The sequence below is a fragment of the Melitaea cinxia genome, chromosome 10, assembly GCF_905220565.1.
Source record: "Melitaea cinxia chromosome 10, ilMelCinx1.1, whole genome shotgun sequence".
Taxonomy (NCBI): domain Eukaryota; kingdom Metazoa; phylum Arthropoda; class Insecta; order Lepidoptera; family Nymphalidae; genus Melitaea; species Melitaea cinxia.
Window position 1 is genome coordinate 7820841 of NC_059403.1, and position 18852 is coordinate 7839692.

The window sequence follows — 18852 nt, forward strand, 5'->3', positions numbered from 1 at the left end:
TCAATGCTAGACAAGTTATTGTGGTACTCTTGTCTACAGTCTTAACTTTTCTCTACCTCTCCTTTCATGAGACTCTTTTAACCTATTTGGTAAACTTTGTAATTGAAAAACACATATCTAGTTCCTAGCTATAACTTACGCATTACCATGAGATTACATAAACAGGTTTCACCGTTACGTTTTAAAATTTGTATTTTTTGTTATTTAATTTTATTTCCATATAACTTTACAATTGACAACATATACTTTAAAATTATCTTTAACGACCATTTATCATTTTGCATAATATACCTATTATACTAATTTTTATTGAAGATATACCTAACCTTAACAGATGTATAACATTTTTGTTAACTAATATTATGACTACAATTAAAAGGATGTGTTACAAATAGAAGCCTCTTTAACGTTAAATTATTTTTTTAGAAATTAACATTATATTTAAGGAATTGAATTGGTCCCAATTAGCATAGAAGCATGTGGTTATTTTTTTTTCAAAACGTTAGAACTTATACATGACCACTACTGAAAATTACATCTTCTATTAAATATTTAGTACGGCGGTTTTGTCGAAACTGAACTTAAGATAAAATTTGCAAAGGCTAACAAGAGTTAACATAAAACTTCTCGCTTTCCGTTACTTAATATTTCGTAAGTGTCATCGTCGATGATCTTGTACACGTCTTGTCTGTAGTTCTGCAGGTTTTTAAGGAAACGGATCGAACTCTCCTCCCTTATCTTCGTTATCACCGAGGGCAGGTTCTCCGTGTTCGCTTCTGAGGCAAGAGATGCGTAGTATTTTTCCTGCAACGAAATGTAACATACATTATCTTATACGAGTACAGAACGAAACTATAAACAATGATTGCTTGTTTAATACTATTTTTTTTTAAAAAAAGGTCACAAACCGTTGGAATGTGAACATAACTTGGTGATAATGAAATGTACTATATATATAAAACTATAGGATTCGCACGCATTGGCGACACGACTCGACAGTTGTCAATCGTACCGTCTTGATATTTGTTAACCCTTCTTCAGGATGGCGAGGCAGACCCCATAAACGTCTCAGGTCTTGAACCAATGTCCCAGAAGAGGATGATGATATGATATGATATCCTACTTGGCGATTGGTCATGGGTAAATTTAGGGGGATTTTTGTCGAGGATGAGTTACGTATTGAAAAAGAGGGGTCCATTAACACATAACTTTCAACTATACCAATCCCCGAGGCTAATAAGATATCTGTGGTTATCTATTTGTCGCATAAAAAAAAAATTCTTGTTTTACGGTAAATGTGCGCATGCACTAAGTGCTTTATACAAGGCTTCTCATTAATGATAACCTCGCTACATATATGTACGTTTAAGATAACGTTATTGTTTGGTCGCATATAAAATTTAACGCTACGGATAGTTTCACGCAGCGAGTGAAATGATCAAGACGTGCCGAGCGCTGTTGACTAGTCAATATCAAGCTTTCTATCCGGTCATGTATTCCTAGTGTATAGGTAAATATTTATTTATATACATTTTATTTTATATGTATTTTTTAAATATTTGTAATGTTCAAAACAATAAAATATTATTTTTTTGGTGTTTTTATTTTATAAGTAACAAACAGTAAATTAATGAAAAATGCTAATAAAAAAAATTCATACCGTGCTAAATACCTTGTTAAATTTAAATAATATTATGTAGTACATACATTAACAATTAATAATAAAAAATATTTCTGAAAAGACTAGCACAAATGTAATATTAAATAAATTAAAATATAATGTGGGTTCAGAAGTACTGCTAAACTTTTTTATCGTTATTGTTACGTTTTGCACAACATTCAAAAGAGTATAATTTTTTTTTTTGGAAATATACTTTTGTGATAGCAAAATATATCATGATTTTTTTAAACAAAGTTATTTGTTGATTTACACTCTAAGACGACGATTATTATGAGAAATGTAAAGTAAGTTAAATATAATTAAAAAAAAAAACATATATTGATAAAATGCGGTTGGAAATATATTGAAAAATAACCATATTCAAGGATCAAAATAATCAAATGGGACAAAGGTCATTGGAGAGAAGAACGTTAGCGGAGTAAGTATAGGTTGGAATTAATATAAGTATTAAAACGGAAAAAGACATTAATAAGAAACCTGACAACTTGTACTTTACACTCATCGGTTGGGTACATAATAAAATTGTACCCAGCTGATGTGTGTAAAGTACAAGTACCTCTGCGTGTAAAATATCTCTGTAGAGTGGTCTTCATATCTAATATTCTGTATTCTGCGTAGCAATAAATGAATAACTCAAAGCAGTTATTTTTGTAATTTTGGTCTAGCTGTCTGTCAGTTTGTATATTTGGTCAAGCAAGCATATTTGTGATCCTGGAAGTGTCTATCTATAAATTTAGTGTTGGTGGAAATACAAATTAGAAATAAATTTAAAGTAATAAAAAACAATTTTTTATTTAAATGCACTAAAAAGAATAAAATAATAAATAAATAAACAAACACTTCCGCTCAACGGCCTCCAGTAGAATTTTATTTTGTGTCGGGGGTCCGAAAACACACACAGTATACAAGCACAAACGCCCAGACCACGAGAAACATCTATGTGGCCAATACAAATGTCTGTCGTGAGTGGGGATCGAACCCGCCAGCGTAACAGCCAGTGCTGTGACCGCTGCGCCAACGCGTCGTCAAAAATAAAGATTACCTTTAAAATTCTATAAAGTCATAACGCAATTTGTATGATATATAAAAACTGGTCGCGAATATTAACTAGACACTAATATTAATTTTGTTTGAAAATTTTAAAAAATAAAATCAATTAAATCAAGTTATTAAAAGTCTGTATATTTACACAGGTAAATCTCGCGACAAACTTTTATATTATATTATAAATTGTGTAGTGACGGTATATATATACATGTTGATAGTAAGAGTTTATTTTTTTTAATGAATTTAAATAAAAACTTGTTTTTAAAAAGTTTATTGTTTTATTGCTGTGCAGGTTTCTCAGTCTGGTATCCCCAGCAAGTCCTTTCATTTGATACCTACTCATATTATAAGGAAAGTATAAAAAACTTAGTACGCCATCTTTAGAAATCCGCTATATTGGATTTAGTGACGTCACTTTATTTTTCGAGTTACTCTTAGCAAGCCCTTTGATACTCGTATTGTAGGAGTGCATTGAAAAAATAACTAGTCTGCCATCTTGGGCGGTCTGCCATGTTGGCAGATATATTATTGGCGGATATACATTGTCATATAAACTAAACGTGTATACAAAATAATTTCAGCTGAATCGATTGAAAATATATCTTTCTTAGCTTTAAATTGCGTTGTAGGATTCCACCCCAACAAACATACATAGTTTCACAACTGACTGTTGGTCTCGTAGCTCCACAATACCTCAACTTGACATACACAATTGTAACTTATAACAAAAAATTATTGAAGTGAAATTTCTTTATACACACCTGATTTGGGGAGTGAGCTAGTGAATGCGTGACGAGAGCGTTACGAAAAGTGTGATCGGGCGAGGCGAACGGAAGTTGAGAGGAAGATATGTTAGTGAAGATAGAAAAAAAAGAGAGTTACGTACACTCGTGTTTTATAATACCATTTTCGTCTTTAATTGCAATTACCTATCTTCAAAAGTTAGTTATTTTACGATTTTTGAAGTCTTATTTATTTAACGCCTTCAAAGATGCGAGTATGTGCATTTCTTAACTTTTAATTGTCATAAGAAGCCTAAAGTAAATTTACATACTTTTAAAATTATTACTTTTTTAAAATTATGATCTTTCATTCAATCTCTGTTTACTCGTAAACTAAAAAGTTTTTAAAAATTTAACATCCCTTTTTTTTTAATTTACACAAAAACGGAAGGCATAAGTTATTTATTATTTTATTATATTAAATTATTTTATTATTGTAAGGTATTCTACCGCTTAAGGACTGAAAAAGGAACGGACCTTCCTATAATTTTAATAACCCAGTAGGTACCCCAGTACTTTACCTTATCACCTTAGGTTTGGCGACGAATTAGAAAATGTGTCAGGTGTTACAGTAAGTGTAAATTCATATAAATTAAAAGAAATATGCAAATTGACATTAACTTTATGTCGTACTCGATATGTACCTTCCTAATGAAAACAATAAAGTTTTTAAACAATAGTTTATTGCAAGAACGAATATATAATTGATAAAATATTTCATTATACAATCATAAAAATTTAAAAATATCAATGTAAACAAAAAAAAAAAACCAATAAAAACCTGTACCTACCTTCTAACAATATTGTACAAAGATATTGTGTGATCTTAAGTAGATACTCGTATTTATAGGTTAGTGATTCCCTGTAGAAAAAATCTCATAAGACATGGACAAATGCAGACCAAATTCTCATACCAAGTTATGAGAGTATAAGAGTTCTCGTAGACTCTCATTTCCATAGAGATTTTTTACATAGGGTTCTCAACCATTCCGAAGGGTACACAGTATATTTAACAATTTAACTTTTTACTTACTATAGGTAACACTGTAAAATTATAATAGTAATAATAATATTTATTGTACACCACAGCATAAGAAAATATAAAATTAATTACAAGCTGCTAATTAGAATACAGTTAATGTGAAAGTTAATCTTGACGTTTTTTGATGATTGTCAAAAACTAAACGTAAAAAATTATTAGATACCTATATTTTTTACTTCATATACATTCATGAAATTTGGTGATATAAAAGCGCGGCACAGTGGTTGAGTATCGCTTACAAACAATATATATTACACCTGCATTTTAGTACAAATAAATTTAACGTCGTCGACAAGTTTGTAAACATCGTTTCTATAATCAGCGATATTGCTTAGAAACTTCTGACTGGAGTGGTTGTGCACGGCAGTGAAGACGGGCGGCAGTGGCTGGGCACCGCTCTCGACAGACAGAGACTTGTAATACTCTCCCTATGTGTTTAAATAATGTCAAACTATGAGGCAGTCGCAATGCTTTTACTAGATCGTTCAATAAGTCCCGAGACTAACCTGGAAATGGCGCATATATTAAAAACTCTTTTGATTTTTAAAAAGTACTGGCTATCAATACAAGAATATGTGTCAAATTTTTAAAAATGGAACAATAAAAGTATTGATTTTGAAACATTTAAGTGACGCTACGGTTGTAATTTCGATACAATGGAAAAAAACGAGTTTCGCGTGTTGATAAAACATTGTTTTTTAATGTGAAAAAATACCGTTGAAGCACAGCAATGGCTTATAAAATGTTATGCAGGATCAGCTCCCTCTAAAGCAACCATTTGTCGGTGGTATGCCGACTTCAAAAGCGGTCGCATGGACACCAATGATGGGGAACGCTCAGGTCGTCCAAATGAAGCAGTGACTCAACAAAATATTAACCAAGTCCTCAAAATCGTATTGGAAGATCGGAAGGTAAAAGTGCGAGAGATAGCCGAGATAGTGAAGATTTCAGCTGGTAGTGTTTTCACTATTTTACATAAAAATTTGGCCATGAAAAAGCTTTTTTCTAAGTGGGTGCCGCGTTTGCTTACAACTAATCAAAAGGAACAACGTATCAATGATTCAGAGCGATGTTTGGCGCTGATGAATCATAATAAAAAGGATTTTTTACGTCGGTATGTAACAATGGATGAAACCTGGATATACCATTTCACTCCGGAATCCAATCGGCAGGCAGCGGAGTGGAGAGCGGCTGGTGAAAGCCGCCCGAAGCGTCCAAAGACTCAGAAATCGGCCGGTAAGGTTATGGCGTCTATATTTTGGGATGCGCATGGAATACTTTTCATCGACTACCTTGAAAAGGGGCAAAATATAAATAGTGACTATTACATGTGCTTATTGGAGCGATTGAAGTACGAAATTGCGGATAAACGGCCTCACATGAACAAAAAGAAAGTGGTGTTTCACCAGGACAACGCGCCTTGTCACAAGTCCGTGAGAACGATGGCCAAAATTAACGAATTGGGCTTCGAATTGCTTCCTCATCCCCCTTATTCGCCAGACTTGGCCCCCAGCGATTATTGGCTGTTTGCAGACCTCAAAAAAATGCTTCAGGGTAAGAAATTTGACTCAAATAGTGAAGTTATCGCAGCAACGGAGGCTTATTTTGAAGCCAAAGACAAATCGTTCTACACACATGGGATAGAAAAGTTAGAAAAGCGTTGGAGGGACTGTATCGCTCTTGGAGGAGACTATGTTGATGAATAAAAATTAATTTTATAAAAAAGACCTTTTTTTAGTATTTAGTCTCGGGACTTATTGAACCACGTGTTACTTCTAATTTAGATGACAGATTCTACACCACTAGCATCATCGATTCATACTTAAAATAATTACAGTAACTAAAAGCGCAATCTATCAACATAAATTACGATAAATATGATAGGTATTTAAGTCTCACAATCAATCAATCACATTAGTCTACCGCAGTCCACTGCTGGACGTAAGCCTCCCAAAGTTCGGGCCAAATCTAATCTTAAGTAGATCATTAGTCTAGCGGGTCTCCCCACCGTGCCTCGGAGAGCACGTTAGGCCGTCGGTCCCGGTTGTTATCATTGACACCTGATAGCGATCGTTACTCGTAGTAGGGAATATATTCGCCAACCCGCATTGGAGCACCGTGGTGGATTAAGCTCTGATCCTTCTCCTATATGGGAAAAGAGGCCTATGCCCAATAGTGAGATATTACAGGCTGAAGCGTATGTTAAAACAGACAGGACACATTGCTCAAAGACTTTTGTTTTCAGGCATTGTAGAATCTTGGAAGTAAAGACTCGACAAACCCTTCCAAATGTAACCTAGCCCAACCGGCTTCCCGGTTGGATTGTATGGCCTAAGTAGACATAATCCTGAACAACTTCGAAAAGGGTACCATCGACCGGTACCGGATCTCGGTATGATTGGTCAACATAACTTTCGTTTTGTCGAAATTCATACCAAGACCGACCCGTCGAAAGGACTCATTTAGGTCGCCTAGCATTTGGCCTAGCTTCTTTAACGTCTCCGTAAAGATGACGATATCGCCGGCGAAACGAAGGTGAGATATGTATTCTCAAGCGTAGTGGTATGCACTTTCGATGATATTACACCCCCCTTCTTACCCCGCGACGAAGGCGTCTTGTTCGCTGGTCTTGTTCATCGTCGCCACGCCGTATATACATCTATCTCAGTACCTCGATATGGGAGACGATATGACATATTCGCAGACAATCCAGGACAGTTAAGGTCTCGACAGATTCGAAGGCTCTCTCGTAGCCACATATGCCATACACAGCGGCTGGTTATAATTGTCAAATTATTGAACATTTTCAATATTTAAACAGTGGGCTTTGTCTTTATACCAATAGCGGTTTGTTCTATTGTCTAATCATAACATCTTAATAATTTGTTGGATAAAACAATTTGTGCCCTTAATAAAAATATGTCAAACTCGGTAAAGAAATGCGGAAGTTTCAATAAATCATGTGGTAAATAAGGGGAAATAAAGGTCACAAGAGAATGCTACAGATATATTTCCTGTATGATCCATACCTAATAAACAAGTCACAACGGAAATATTCATTAACCATGGTAGCAGTTACATACAGGAAACTATCTGGGCCTGTTTCACGAGTTGTGGATAACTCTATTCGACCATCCTATAGATAAATTGTATACTATTCATTTTGACGTGACAACGTCTAATAAATCGATGAATGCCGGCTGCATGTGCCAAGAAGGATTAGGCATTGTAGCGTTACGCTCATTGTAGCGTTACGCTCAGTGGCCACTCGATTGGCCTATGCGTCCGAGGAAGAAGATGTTTTGTTATGACTTTGTCACGTTAAATTATCTTCCGTAAACCAACTTTACAGACAACCAATTTTTTTATTTTTACCATCGACTTCAACTATACTTACGAGATATTTTTATTCACAAATAAATATTTAAAAGTTGTAGTTTATTAATTAAGGAGAAACGGGTCCTGGTGGCCTATTCTACGTCCCGCTGTCAAAGTCTATTCATAACTTATTTGTGCTGTGTATAAATTATTTATTGGTAAAAGATAAAGTAAATATTGTAATTATATATACGGTACACATATATAGTTTTTATAAAAGTAATATAAAGTACATAGGTGTAAGTTTTATTTATAGTTAAAACGTTTAAATACAAATCTGTCTTGTATCTTTTCATAATGAAGTATCCTATAATAAACATAATTAGTCTGATCAAAAATGTATTCATAAATATATATTTTATATATGGTGTTTATCTAAAATATGTACACTTCAAGAATCTTTACACAAGCTTATCTAGCTTAATGAGTGTATTAATTGCCCACGATAATAATTTACTGTTATACTTGAAATGATAAATGCGATTGTTGTGTTTGGCACTATCATATCTTAATATATATAAATTACGCGTCACGTTGTTTGTCCGCGATGGACTTCTAAACTACTTTACCGATTTTAATCAAATTTGCACACCGTGTGCAGTTTGATCCAACTTGAAAGGTAGGCTATATTTTATTTTTATATATGTAATTATTATATTTAAGAACAAAAGATAAGGCGATACCTTCGCTTTCTCCAGGTTAGCAGTATACGTATATGATGATGCTATGATGATGCTAACAAATACACGTATGAGTATTTGTTAGCATCATAAATATAATTTTATGGCATTTAAAAATTTAAATATTTAAAGAAAAATTAATGAATTTCGTTTTTGTTTTGAATCAAAAGTATCTTCTAATATTTACGCGAATTTCAATCATTATAATAAAACAACTTTTTCGGATTTTATCGCGGTTTATAAGTTTTTTAAATATGCCCGACGTTTCGGATAACCCGTGACCGTGACCACGGTTGCTGTAAAGTATCCGAAACGTCGGGCTTCTAAAAAACTTTATAAATATATAATCAAAAATGTCTTTATGCCAATAGGCACGTCAATTTTACACAAAAGTAAACGACCTAACGCGGTCTATTACGCAAACTAATCAATACGTGTATTTGCGACAGCCTTGTATGAGATTATTAATTTTGTCGGTGATTGTATGGACTTATTGCTTAAAATTCATAAATTTAACAAGACTAAATATTCTGTAGTGACACATGAAGTGATCAGAATATCGTAAGTTCCATGTTCGTTTCAAAGTTTTTGTAGTTTGTCTTGACATATTTGTTGAATAAAATCTTGATAGCTGAAATGAGATGAACTAAAAAATAAGTCTAGTATTACCTGATCAGGACCCATCATATGCGCTTGCCTCCGAGTAAAGCCTCTTGAAGCTCTATCAATCTTCTCTTCCTCCCAGTGACGCGTCATTTCTTCCGGGGAGGGTAGTTTGAAGGTGCCGTTCATGTAACGCACGTAGTACCGCACCTGGCATTGATAATTTTGTTATATTTGGCGTAATCTTGATGTTATAAAACATTTTTGAAGAAATATATCACAATTTTATCAAAACGTCAAAGGAAACAAAATGAATTAAGCTATACCACACTATATAACAATATAAAATTGATTGATTATTTTTTGGATTGATTCAGCCTGTAACGTCCCACTGGTGGGCTATAACGCTCGCTTTCTTAGTGTCAATATGGAAAAGGGTCGGAGTGGATCCCCCACGCTGCTCCACTAGGGAACATGCTAATTATTATATAATATTACTAGCTGACTCGGCAAACGTTGTCTTGCCGCTAAACACTATTTAAAAATAGGGGTTGATTGTAGAAGGTTGAAAATTTAGGGTTGTATGTATTTTTTAATGTTGTATCTTAAAAATAATAATTTATCTAAAAAAAATTAGGGGTGGACTATCCTTAACATTTAGGGGGATGAAAAATAGATGTTGTTCGATTCTCAGACCTACCCGATATGCACACAAAATTTCATGAGAATCGGTCAAGCCGTTTTGAGGGAGTTTAAATACAAACACCGCGACACGAGAATTTTATATATTAGATTATAAGAATGCACGTTTTCTTTATTCGTAGCAGAGAGAGGGGTCGTTCTGAGGGGAAAAATACGTTAGTATTAAATGTTACATTAATGTTAATTAAAATGTTATATTATAAAAAAATATAGAGTACAACGTCTCCAGTACCTGTAAATCGAACATAGAGAAGGCGCAGACGTAATAGGGGACGCCGATGAAGCACATCGAAGGGTGCTGTATGTTGATCACGTGCTTATACAGCGGCTCCACGCAGTTTTCCTCCACCACGATGTCGCAGGACTTGTGAAGGAACGGGAAGTTGTACAGGTATCCTGAATAATTGAAACACTTAGTCTTCTCAGGTTTTCTGATCACCTAGTAGATCACAAATTCTGTTGTACCATGTTTATTGCATTCTGCTGGTCGTGTTTAGTCCACGTGACAATGGCGCTTTCAATTGTGTTGAAATATCGGAAACTCAATATGATTAACTACGACTTAATCATAGCGTTAAGGACCATAGCAGCTTAAATATTAATAAGTAGAACTGTTTTTTTCTCTTCTGAATTGGTTTTTCTTATGAACAAATAAAAAAAAAACATGAGTAGGGTCGAACTGAATATATCCAAAAAACACGTTATTTTTAAGTATTTATAGAGACTATTTATCTTTTACGTTTTCAAGGACGCGGCCTTGTAACAGATGAATTACCAGACTGGCTATTGGAATACTATTTTAGATCCTTACTATGTTTATTTAAACCACTATTAGACATAATTATTGATAGCGATAAGGGTCATAGTATCAAATCAAATAAAAGCAATTTTTTTTCTACACAATACACACACGTCGTCTATTCCTAAAGTAAGCAACTTAATGCTTGTGTAATAGGTAACAGCCAACTGGTATAGCTACATATATGTATTTTTTTTCGATAAACATTCTTGTAAATAATACATATATGAATTTATAAATAAATATTTATATTACACCCAGACTCGGGGTGGGAATCGAACCCACAACCCTCGGAGCAGAAAGCAGGGGTCACTACAAACTGCGCCAACGGGCTAGTCATGTATATAGTCTATATTATAGTCATAGGTCACAGGTGATCATGGCATTATCAATCGAGGACTTAAATTAACCAACCACAAAGATTTTAAGTATTTCGTTTTACATATTAAATCAACTCTATCCAAATCTCACCTGTACAAAGAAAGACGACGTCAATTTCTTCTTGTGTGCCATCCTTGAAGTACGCAGTGTTACCGTCAAGTTTTTCAACATCCGGTTTCTGGGTGAGATTACTTGGGAAAATTGAGGTTATATTTTTGTCGTGATGGCTGAGGATCACCTTTTCAGTCACGCTGGTGATTTCGAGTGCAATGTCCATACCGGAGGGACCGCCTCCGATCACCAACACTTTTTTGCCTTCGAATATGTCTGGTACTCTGTAGTCGTGGCTGTGCAGCACATCACCTGTTTAATGATGCACAATCATTTTGGTGCTAAAATGACGGATGTATTTTAGTAGTAGAATCATTTTATTTAAAATTATTTTACGTGATTATATAAAAATTTTGTAGAATATGATTTGGGCAGTTATTAACCGACTTCAAAAAAAGGAGGAGGTTACTCAATTCGACCGTATATATATATATTTTTATGTATGTTCGGGGATAAATCCGTCGTTTATGAACCCATTTTGATGATTCTTTTTTCGTTGGAAAGGAGATATCCCTAGTTTGGTACCATGATAAGGAAACCAGGATGTGAGGATAGGATCCTAGAGAAATCGAGGGAAGCTCTCGAAAATCTACATAACTTTTTACTGGGTGTACCAATTTTAATGATTTTTAATTTAATCGAAAGCCGATGTTTATCATGAGGTCACATTTAAATTTCATCGAGATCTGATTACAAATTTTTGAGTTATCTTTGATAATGCGTATTTACTTGACTATTTTTCGTCTACCTACGTTGTATCACTTGTCGATATAATTGAAGTCGGTTTTTCTTAGTTTGCTTGCAAACCCAATTATTTATAATCTTATAATTATATAAAAATGTCACAATGTTACGTTTGGTGATAATATATGGAAAGTATTAATTTTAGTAATCACAAATCAATATTATTTTCTTGTATATTAAGTCAAATTAAGATGTAATGAACGAATGTTGGGTCAGCTCATTTTAAATTAAATATTTTTTCGTACACTTATAAAATCTAATATATAAAATTCTCATGTTAGTTACCTCCTCGGTTACCATATCGGGTAGGTCTGAAAATCGACCAACATCTATTTTTCATAACCCTAAGTTATAAGGGGGGATTAATGGTTAATAACATATATCGCAAATACAACGTTTACGGGGTCAGCTAGTAACACTTTAATTATGCTGTCACCGAGTTATAACTTACGAGTTTTAACAGGAGAATTTTCTCCTGCGAATTGCCGATTATAATTTTATTATAAGTGAAGAAGATATAGATACCTCTGAATTGCTTAAGCCCTGGTATATTCGGTATGAACGGCGTGTTGTAGTGTCCGTTACAAACGAACACGTAGTCATACTCCTTGGTTTCCGTCACACCAGTTAAGAGATCCTTGTACATGACATCCCACAGTTCGGTCGCGGCGCCTTGCTTCGGTTTTATTAGCTGAACATGCTGATTGTACTACAACCAAATAATTATTTTTACACAAATCTGCTAGTAAGCGTTCTACTGCTGGATGTGGGCTCTATTTCCACGTAGAAGAAGGGATAGTTGACAATTTTCTTATTATGCGTGACGATTACTATTAGGAGTCAAAATAATATAACAAGAACAGTCACCACAATAAAAGAAAATAAATATAAGTAATCATTTACATTAATTATACAAAGCAGATTAAAAGCCTGTTACACCGGTTACTGAAAGCTATTAACACTATAAATTACTATTTATAACGGTATTCAACCGATAAAAGTTTGTGACGTATAAATATTTTTATTTTTCACCATCGAATTCTTCTTTATCTGTCAGGTATCTCTATTTGCAACCTGTTAATATGAAAATGTAGTTTATTGAGGTAAAACTTCTTTACGTATACTTGACTTGGGGAGTAAACTGACGAGAGTGAAACGAAAAGTGTGATGGGGTGGGGTGAACGGAGCAAGAGAGAGAGGTGCGAGCGCACATTTTCTTTCTCTCTTTCTCTCATAGCCAGTTACGTTTCGTATATCTAAGACACAATGCAGGCCTATTGTCCAGGCTTATTGCTAAAGAAATGTTACTCCAGTCATGTGCTATTCTTATTTTTATGGTATTTTTGCTAATCGAGTGCACAAAACTCGAACAGAAATGCCCATACTACAACAACTACCTGCGTTTCCTATAAAAAAAATCGTCATGTACGGGCCTGTAAAGGCTAGCGTCAGCTACATAGTACGAATATTAAATTCTTTAACCAGAAGTATGTTTCCTTTCTCAGACATTTCTACAACACGTTAGCCTATAGTAGCCCGCAGTACGTGATGCATCTCGAGCTCTTTATCAACCCCATCTGCAACCCTTCCCAGGTAGTATGGCTAACTTACTTACCACAACGCAATAGTTATGAGAGCAATATTCGACTATGATCTTTTGTAAGGTTGAGGTAAATCCCCAGTTACCGCCGGGGCGAGGTGGCGAATACTAACGCGACCCCATCTCGCCCCACCCATGCGGACAACTGCTCACACGTGGTGGTTTTTAGTCAGTAGGGGTCTGACATAACCCTCTGGCACCCCCGCGCTGGAGGGTATCCATGATGGATATTACCCACGTAAAAAAAAATCCCCAGTCAGGCTGCCATATATTTTAAACAAGATAGTTCTTATTTTGCCCCATCTTAATAAAACTCTCTTGTCTAGTAGTGAAATGATACTCACTTTAATGTACTCCGTGACTCCATGTTTCTCGGCGTAAGATTGCAGGAATGCAAGCATCTCCTTAGCGGGTAAATACGATTTCTCGCTCTCGGGGACAGGGAAATCTGGGAAACCCATGACTTCCTTGGGAAGATTCGTCCTGAAATAGAACAGTTAACTGTTGTAGATGTTAAAACATTTGCTACTTGCGTGTCTACCAAATAAATGTTAAGTACAGAAACAGAAGTATAGAAACATGAGTAAATATTATGCCTTAATAAATTAATTATAGTTATTGTGAACTGACCACCGATTCTACAAAAAAGAATCTGCAAGAAACTCAACAGTTCCTAGTTTATTTTTATTAATCACCTAGTACATTTTACCTGGTCTGCTGCATTAGTATTTATGTACGTATATGTATAAATTATTTTTAGGAGATTCTGATGAATAAGCATTTGTCATAATCAGGGTAATGTGTGATGTGATATTGGGTGTAGAGTACTTAGAAATGGCGACTGGAATAAAAAGCCGCCGCAGAATTAATGAACGATTTAATTATTAATGCAGCTATATATTTGTAACGTTCTAGCTACAATTCTTCGGTTTCGTTAGAGTTAAATTATATTATTGGGATAAAAAAATTGGACCAATAAAAGTAAGTCACTGTTAAGTTTAAAAACTTACGCCGAGTTGCACGAAAAGAAATTAAAATTTAAGTAGTGATTACACTAATTTAATCGCAAGAATTGTGTAAAATTAAAAAAAGTAAAACTGTGGAAGTATTCATTAACACATTTCTATCTGTTGTAATTAACGTTACAGTTAGTCTAAGAACAGAAATAGACATGATTTTCAGTCATCGGTAAAGTTCATTTATATTTCTCATCTCCTACTAAGTGAAAGAACTCATCAACTTTTTTTTTTAAATTGTAAATAAAATATCATGAATTGAAAATTATATTTACAAGCTTAAGTAGTAATTTATTTAATTACATATTTTGAAGCATTTGTTTACCTTTGAAATAAGTCATATTTAGTTTGTAACCTAATTTTAATTTACTGTTTAAAGTTTACAAGGGTTTCATAAGTACTTCAGATTAAGTTTTTAGAGCGACCTTAATGTTGTAATCGTCACCAGATACATTCTTGCGTTGCTGCGGCCCTGATACCCTATGACCCGGAGCGATGTGTCGCAAAGGGTTTGACCGATAAAAATAATTCTAGTTAAAATGATAAACACTAAAAGTTAATCTTTTTCCCTCTGTCACCGCATAACTTTCTTTTTTACTTTCCTAAGACCTCGTAGAAGGTTCTGAAATGAAATATTTAGCAAATTAAAAAATATCTTCAAAACACGTAAGTATAATTTCAACTTCACCCGTGTTGGCAGTTTGCAAGACAAGACAATGGTTAGTTCAGTTTTTCTTCAATAAAAATAATTCTCTTGTTTTTTTATGTTACAGATAGTAGTTTGTGTTTGGTAATATTTATTTATTTACTAGAACCTCGCACCGGCTTTGCACGGGTATTTAAAAAAAAAACAAAATTAATTAATGAAAAAAAAAAATAATATTGCCTATGTCATCCGGTCATAGTGTAGCTTTCCAACAGTGAAAGGATTTTTCAAATCGGTTCAGTAGTTCCGGTGCCTATTCAATGCATAAAAAAAATCTTATCTTTCCTCTTAATAATATTATAGTATAGACAATAAGATACGCCATCGACAATATATGTAAACGTATAGTTATCGTAAGGGGAAATGCGGATAGTCCACTTTTCAAAAACGCTCCGTTATTAAAAATGTGTAGGTACTTATTATTTTTGTATTCAAACTGTATATCAGAATACTTTTGAGTAAATACAGTTTTATTTGACCTCTAAAAATGGGATACTTGCCACATGTGAGGATAGATGGAGGAACTAAGAGTAGGGTACTTTTAGAAGTATCAAAAATATAATTGAACAAGTAGTTAATAGATTATTTTATTTATGTAGCTAAGTAAACAACTTTAAATTGATGACTTAGCTAGTACTAGTTGCTAGTTTTTTCTTTTCGTGGTGTATTCTTAAAGTTCCAGAGGATATCGGGATATTTCGAAAAAAGTTGACAAAAACCCAGATCAAAAACCTATCTTTGCTCGTCAAAGAATTTATAGTTGGGTATACTCTTGTGTAAGAATTGCTCTAGGGGCTCTATCCGCCAAAGTCAATTGGGCAACTATCCTTTTTGATAAGATACTTGCCGCTTCTATTTCCAAAAAAAAAAATTAAAACTATTTAACAATAAAACACTATAAATAGTATAATTTCAGCCCCAATGTATGCAAAAAACATAAATTTGGCTGAAATCAGTAATAAAAATATCCAACAGAGACAGATCAATATAATTTTATTTCAACGCTCGTCAAAGTTACGTCGCGGTAGATTTTTGCTCACAAGGACAAAGCAAGAGCGCTTACTCCTCTGGCTTATGTGGATCGAGGCCTATACGAGGGGCACTTCCGATTATGATGAAAGGCTAATACTATCAACCAGTCTAACATGTATCCCATCGAGGTAAATATCCGGCTTTTTCCCTATATATAAAATTACGGGTAACAGATATGTGTTTACAGGTGTATACAACATTTCAAATAAAACTAAACAATGTAATAAAGCTTTTAAGCATAAATTTGAGATAAAAGATAGAACGCTAAAAGAACAATAAATCTTAAATAATAAAACAATTAAAAATTAAACTACATTTAGACTCTTAAATGCTAATCATTGGTAGAGCGGCGCAAAATGTTATCATTAATTTAAATTACTATTTAAAAAATTGTAACTAGATTAATCAACAAAAAACTAAAAAAAAAAAAAAATAGAAATTATAAATTTAGCTAACTTTAGAATACATGAAAACGAATATGTGTGAACTTTTGAAATGTGATTATTTATATTATACAATACTGTCGCATTCCAAAACATTATAAGCATACAAAATTAATATCACGTAATTTTTCACACAAAACATAGTAAAAATGTACCACAACGAATAGAGAAATTCTTTAATATTACACATTAAAAGATAATTGTGTTTGCTCGGAAACGAAAAAAAAACCGACTTCAATTACATCGACAAGTAACACAATGCAGATCGACGAAAAAATAGTCAAGCAACTACGCGTTATCAAAGATTACTCAAAAAGTAGTTATTAGATCTCGATAAAATTTATATGTGACCACATGATAAACATCAGCTTTCGATTAAATATTCGATAATAATTCGATAAAAATTATCAAAACGGTACACCCAGTAAAAAGTTATTGCGGATTTTCGAGAGTTTCCCTCGATTTCTCTGGGATCCCATCATCAGATCCTGGTTTCCTTATCACGGTACCAAACTAGGGATATTCTCTTTCCAACAAAAAAAGAATTATCAAAGTCGGTACATCCAGTAGAAAGTTATGTGGTATAATACAACGTAGGTCGACGAAAAAAGCGTCAAGTAAAAACGCATTATTGGATATAACTCGAAAAATAGTTGTTAGATCTCAAATAAATTTAAATGGGACCAATTGGCACACACCACCTTTCGATTAAAACAAAATTTGTCGAAATCGGTCTACCCGGTCAAAAGTTCTGATGTAACATACATTAAAAAAAAAAAAAACAGTAGAATTGAGAACCTCCTCCTTTTTTGGAAATCGGTTAAAAACACAATACGTGTCCTATGCTGTCCCAACTAGTATCATAATGCTACCGTTTGTGCTATTCTAGACATACATATGTTTATAATCTGTCTCTGCTCCAAATTTCAATCAGACTGTCTTACTCGTTATTAATAGTCGTAAGTTATTACAATGTAACGATAGTAATTTTGTATTGGCATGTTTACGAGATCGCAGTGCAATCTGTGTCTCATACCGATGATAACCGATTTTCTTCAGTGCGAACGGGTGCAGTGGGTCACTTGTACATTACATAACATATAGAGCAACCTAATACTCATTTATTAACAGCACATGCAGCCTCCAATAACATACACGACTGCTGAACATTTCCCCATTCAGGATTTAATGTGATTTATAAAATAGTAAAAAAAACTAAATTAGTAGTCTTAAAGAATTAACACTTATGAAAAATAACTTACATAACGCAAAAGATAATAAACGGTTTATTCTAATTTTTTTTAAATATTTTTGCTTCATCGATATTTTCAACTAAAGGTGCCTAAGCTGTTTTAGCTTTAATAACTTTTAGCCTATTATTTTACATACATTATCATGATTTCTATGACATTTGCAATATAGGGGTTATCTTCTTCTTCTTCTTCGGTTTTTAGGTCCCTTGCGGAATTATATAGGGGTTTAAGAGAGTGTTAAAGTGACTTTGAAATATCATATTGGGTGGATGAATGTTAGGCCTTTAATTATTTGTTAAAATATTAAATTATGTTAATATTTTAATATATTTATTGTTTTTTTTTTGTTTATTTAATTTATATTCTTAATCGTATTTTTTTTCTCTTTTATTTTATTTTCAATATAATCAGTACATAAGCTTTACTTACATAAACGTGTGCCTAAAATTTGATTCATTATTATTAATGGTTGGTTTGTTATATCTGAGACTATTTATCTATAGAATAAATAAAAAAGAAACAAACCTAAGACTCTTGTACATGCTGGAGTGTATGGGCAGGCCGAAGTCATCGTAGCCGGTGTTCTCCGTGTAGACCCAGGTGCCTCCCAGCTGCGAGGTTTGCTCCAGAACATCGACCTCCGTCACACACGGCTCAACGAGGAGGTGGCGAGCAGCGCACAGTCCGGCAGCACCTGCTCCGACTACACATACGCGCATTTCTGCAAAAGTAACACATACTAATGTATTACCAAACAACTACTACTACTTAATATAGAGGACATATTTTTTTCATGGATTATTGTTATAAATTCTGTAGACCAAATGAGCTACTGAAAGGTTTTCATAAATC

At 33.8% G+C, this 18852-nt stretch overlaps 1 protein-coding gene across 1 annotated transcript; it reads right to left on the reverse strand.

Annotated features, from left to right (window-relative positions):
* Window positions 1-269: 269 nt before the first annotated feature.
* Window positions 270-18754, reverse strand: LOC123657433 (senecionine N-oxygenase). The gene is made up of 7 exons (XM_045592979.1): window positions 18526-18754; window positions 13895-14033; window positions 12476-12659; window positions 11186-11458; window positions 10148-10311; window positions 9280-9423; window positions 270-804 (listed from the first exon to the last, which is right to left on the reverse strand). The coding sequence occupies exons 1-7, from the start codon at window positions 18717-18719 to the stop codon at window positions 613-615; spliced, it is 1290 nt and encodes a 429-aa protein (XP_045448935.1). The 5' UTR covers window positions 18720-18754; the 3' UTR covers window positions 270-612.
* Window positions 18755-18852: the final 98 nt, after the last annotated feature.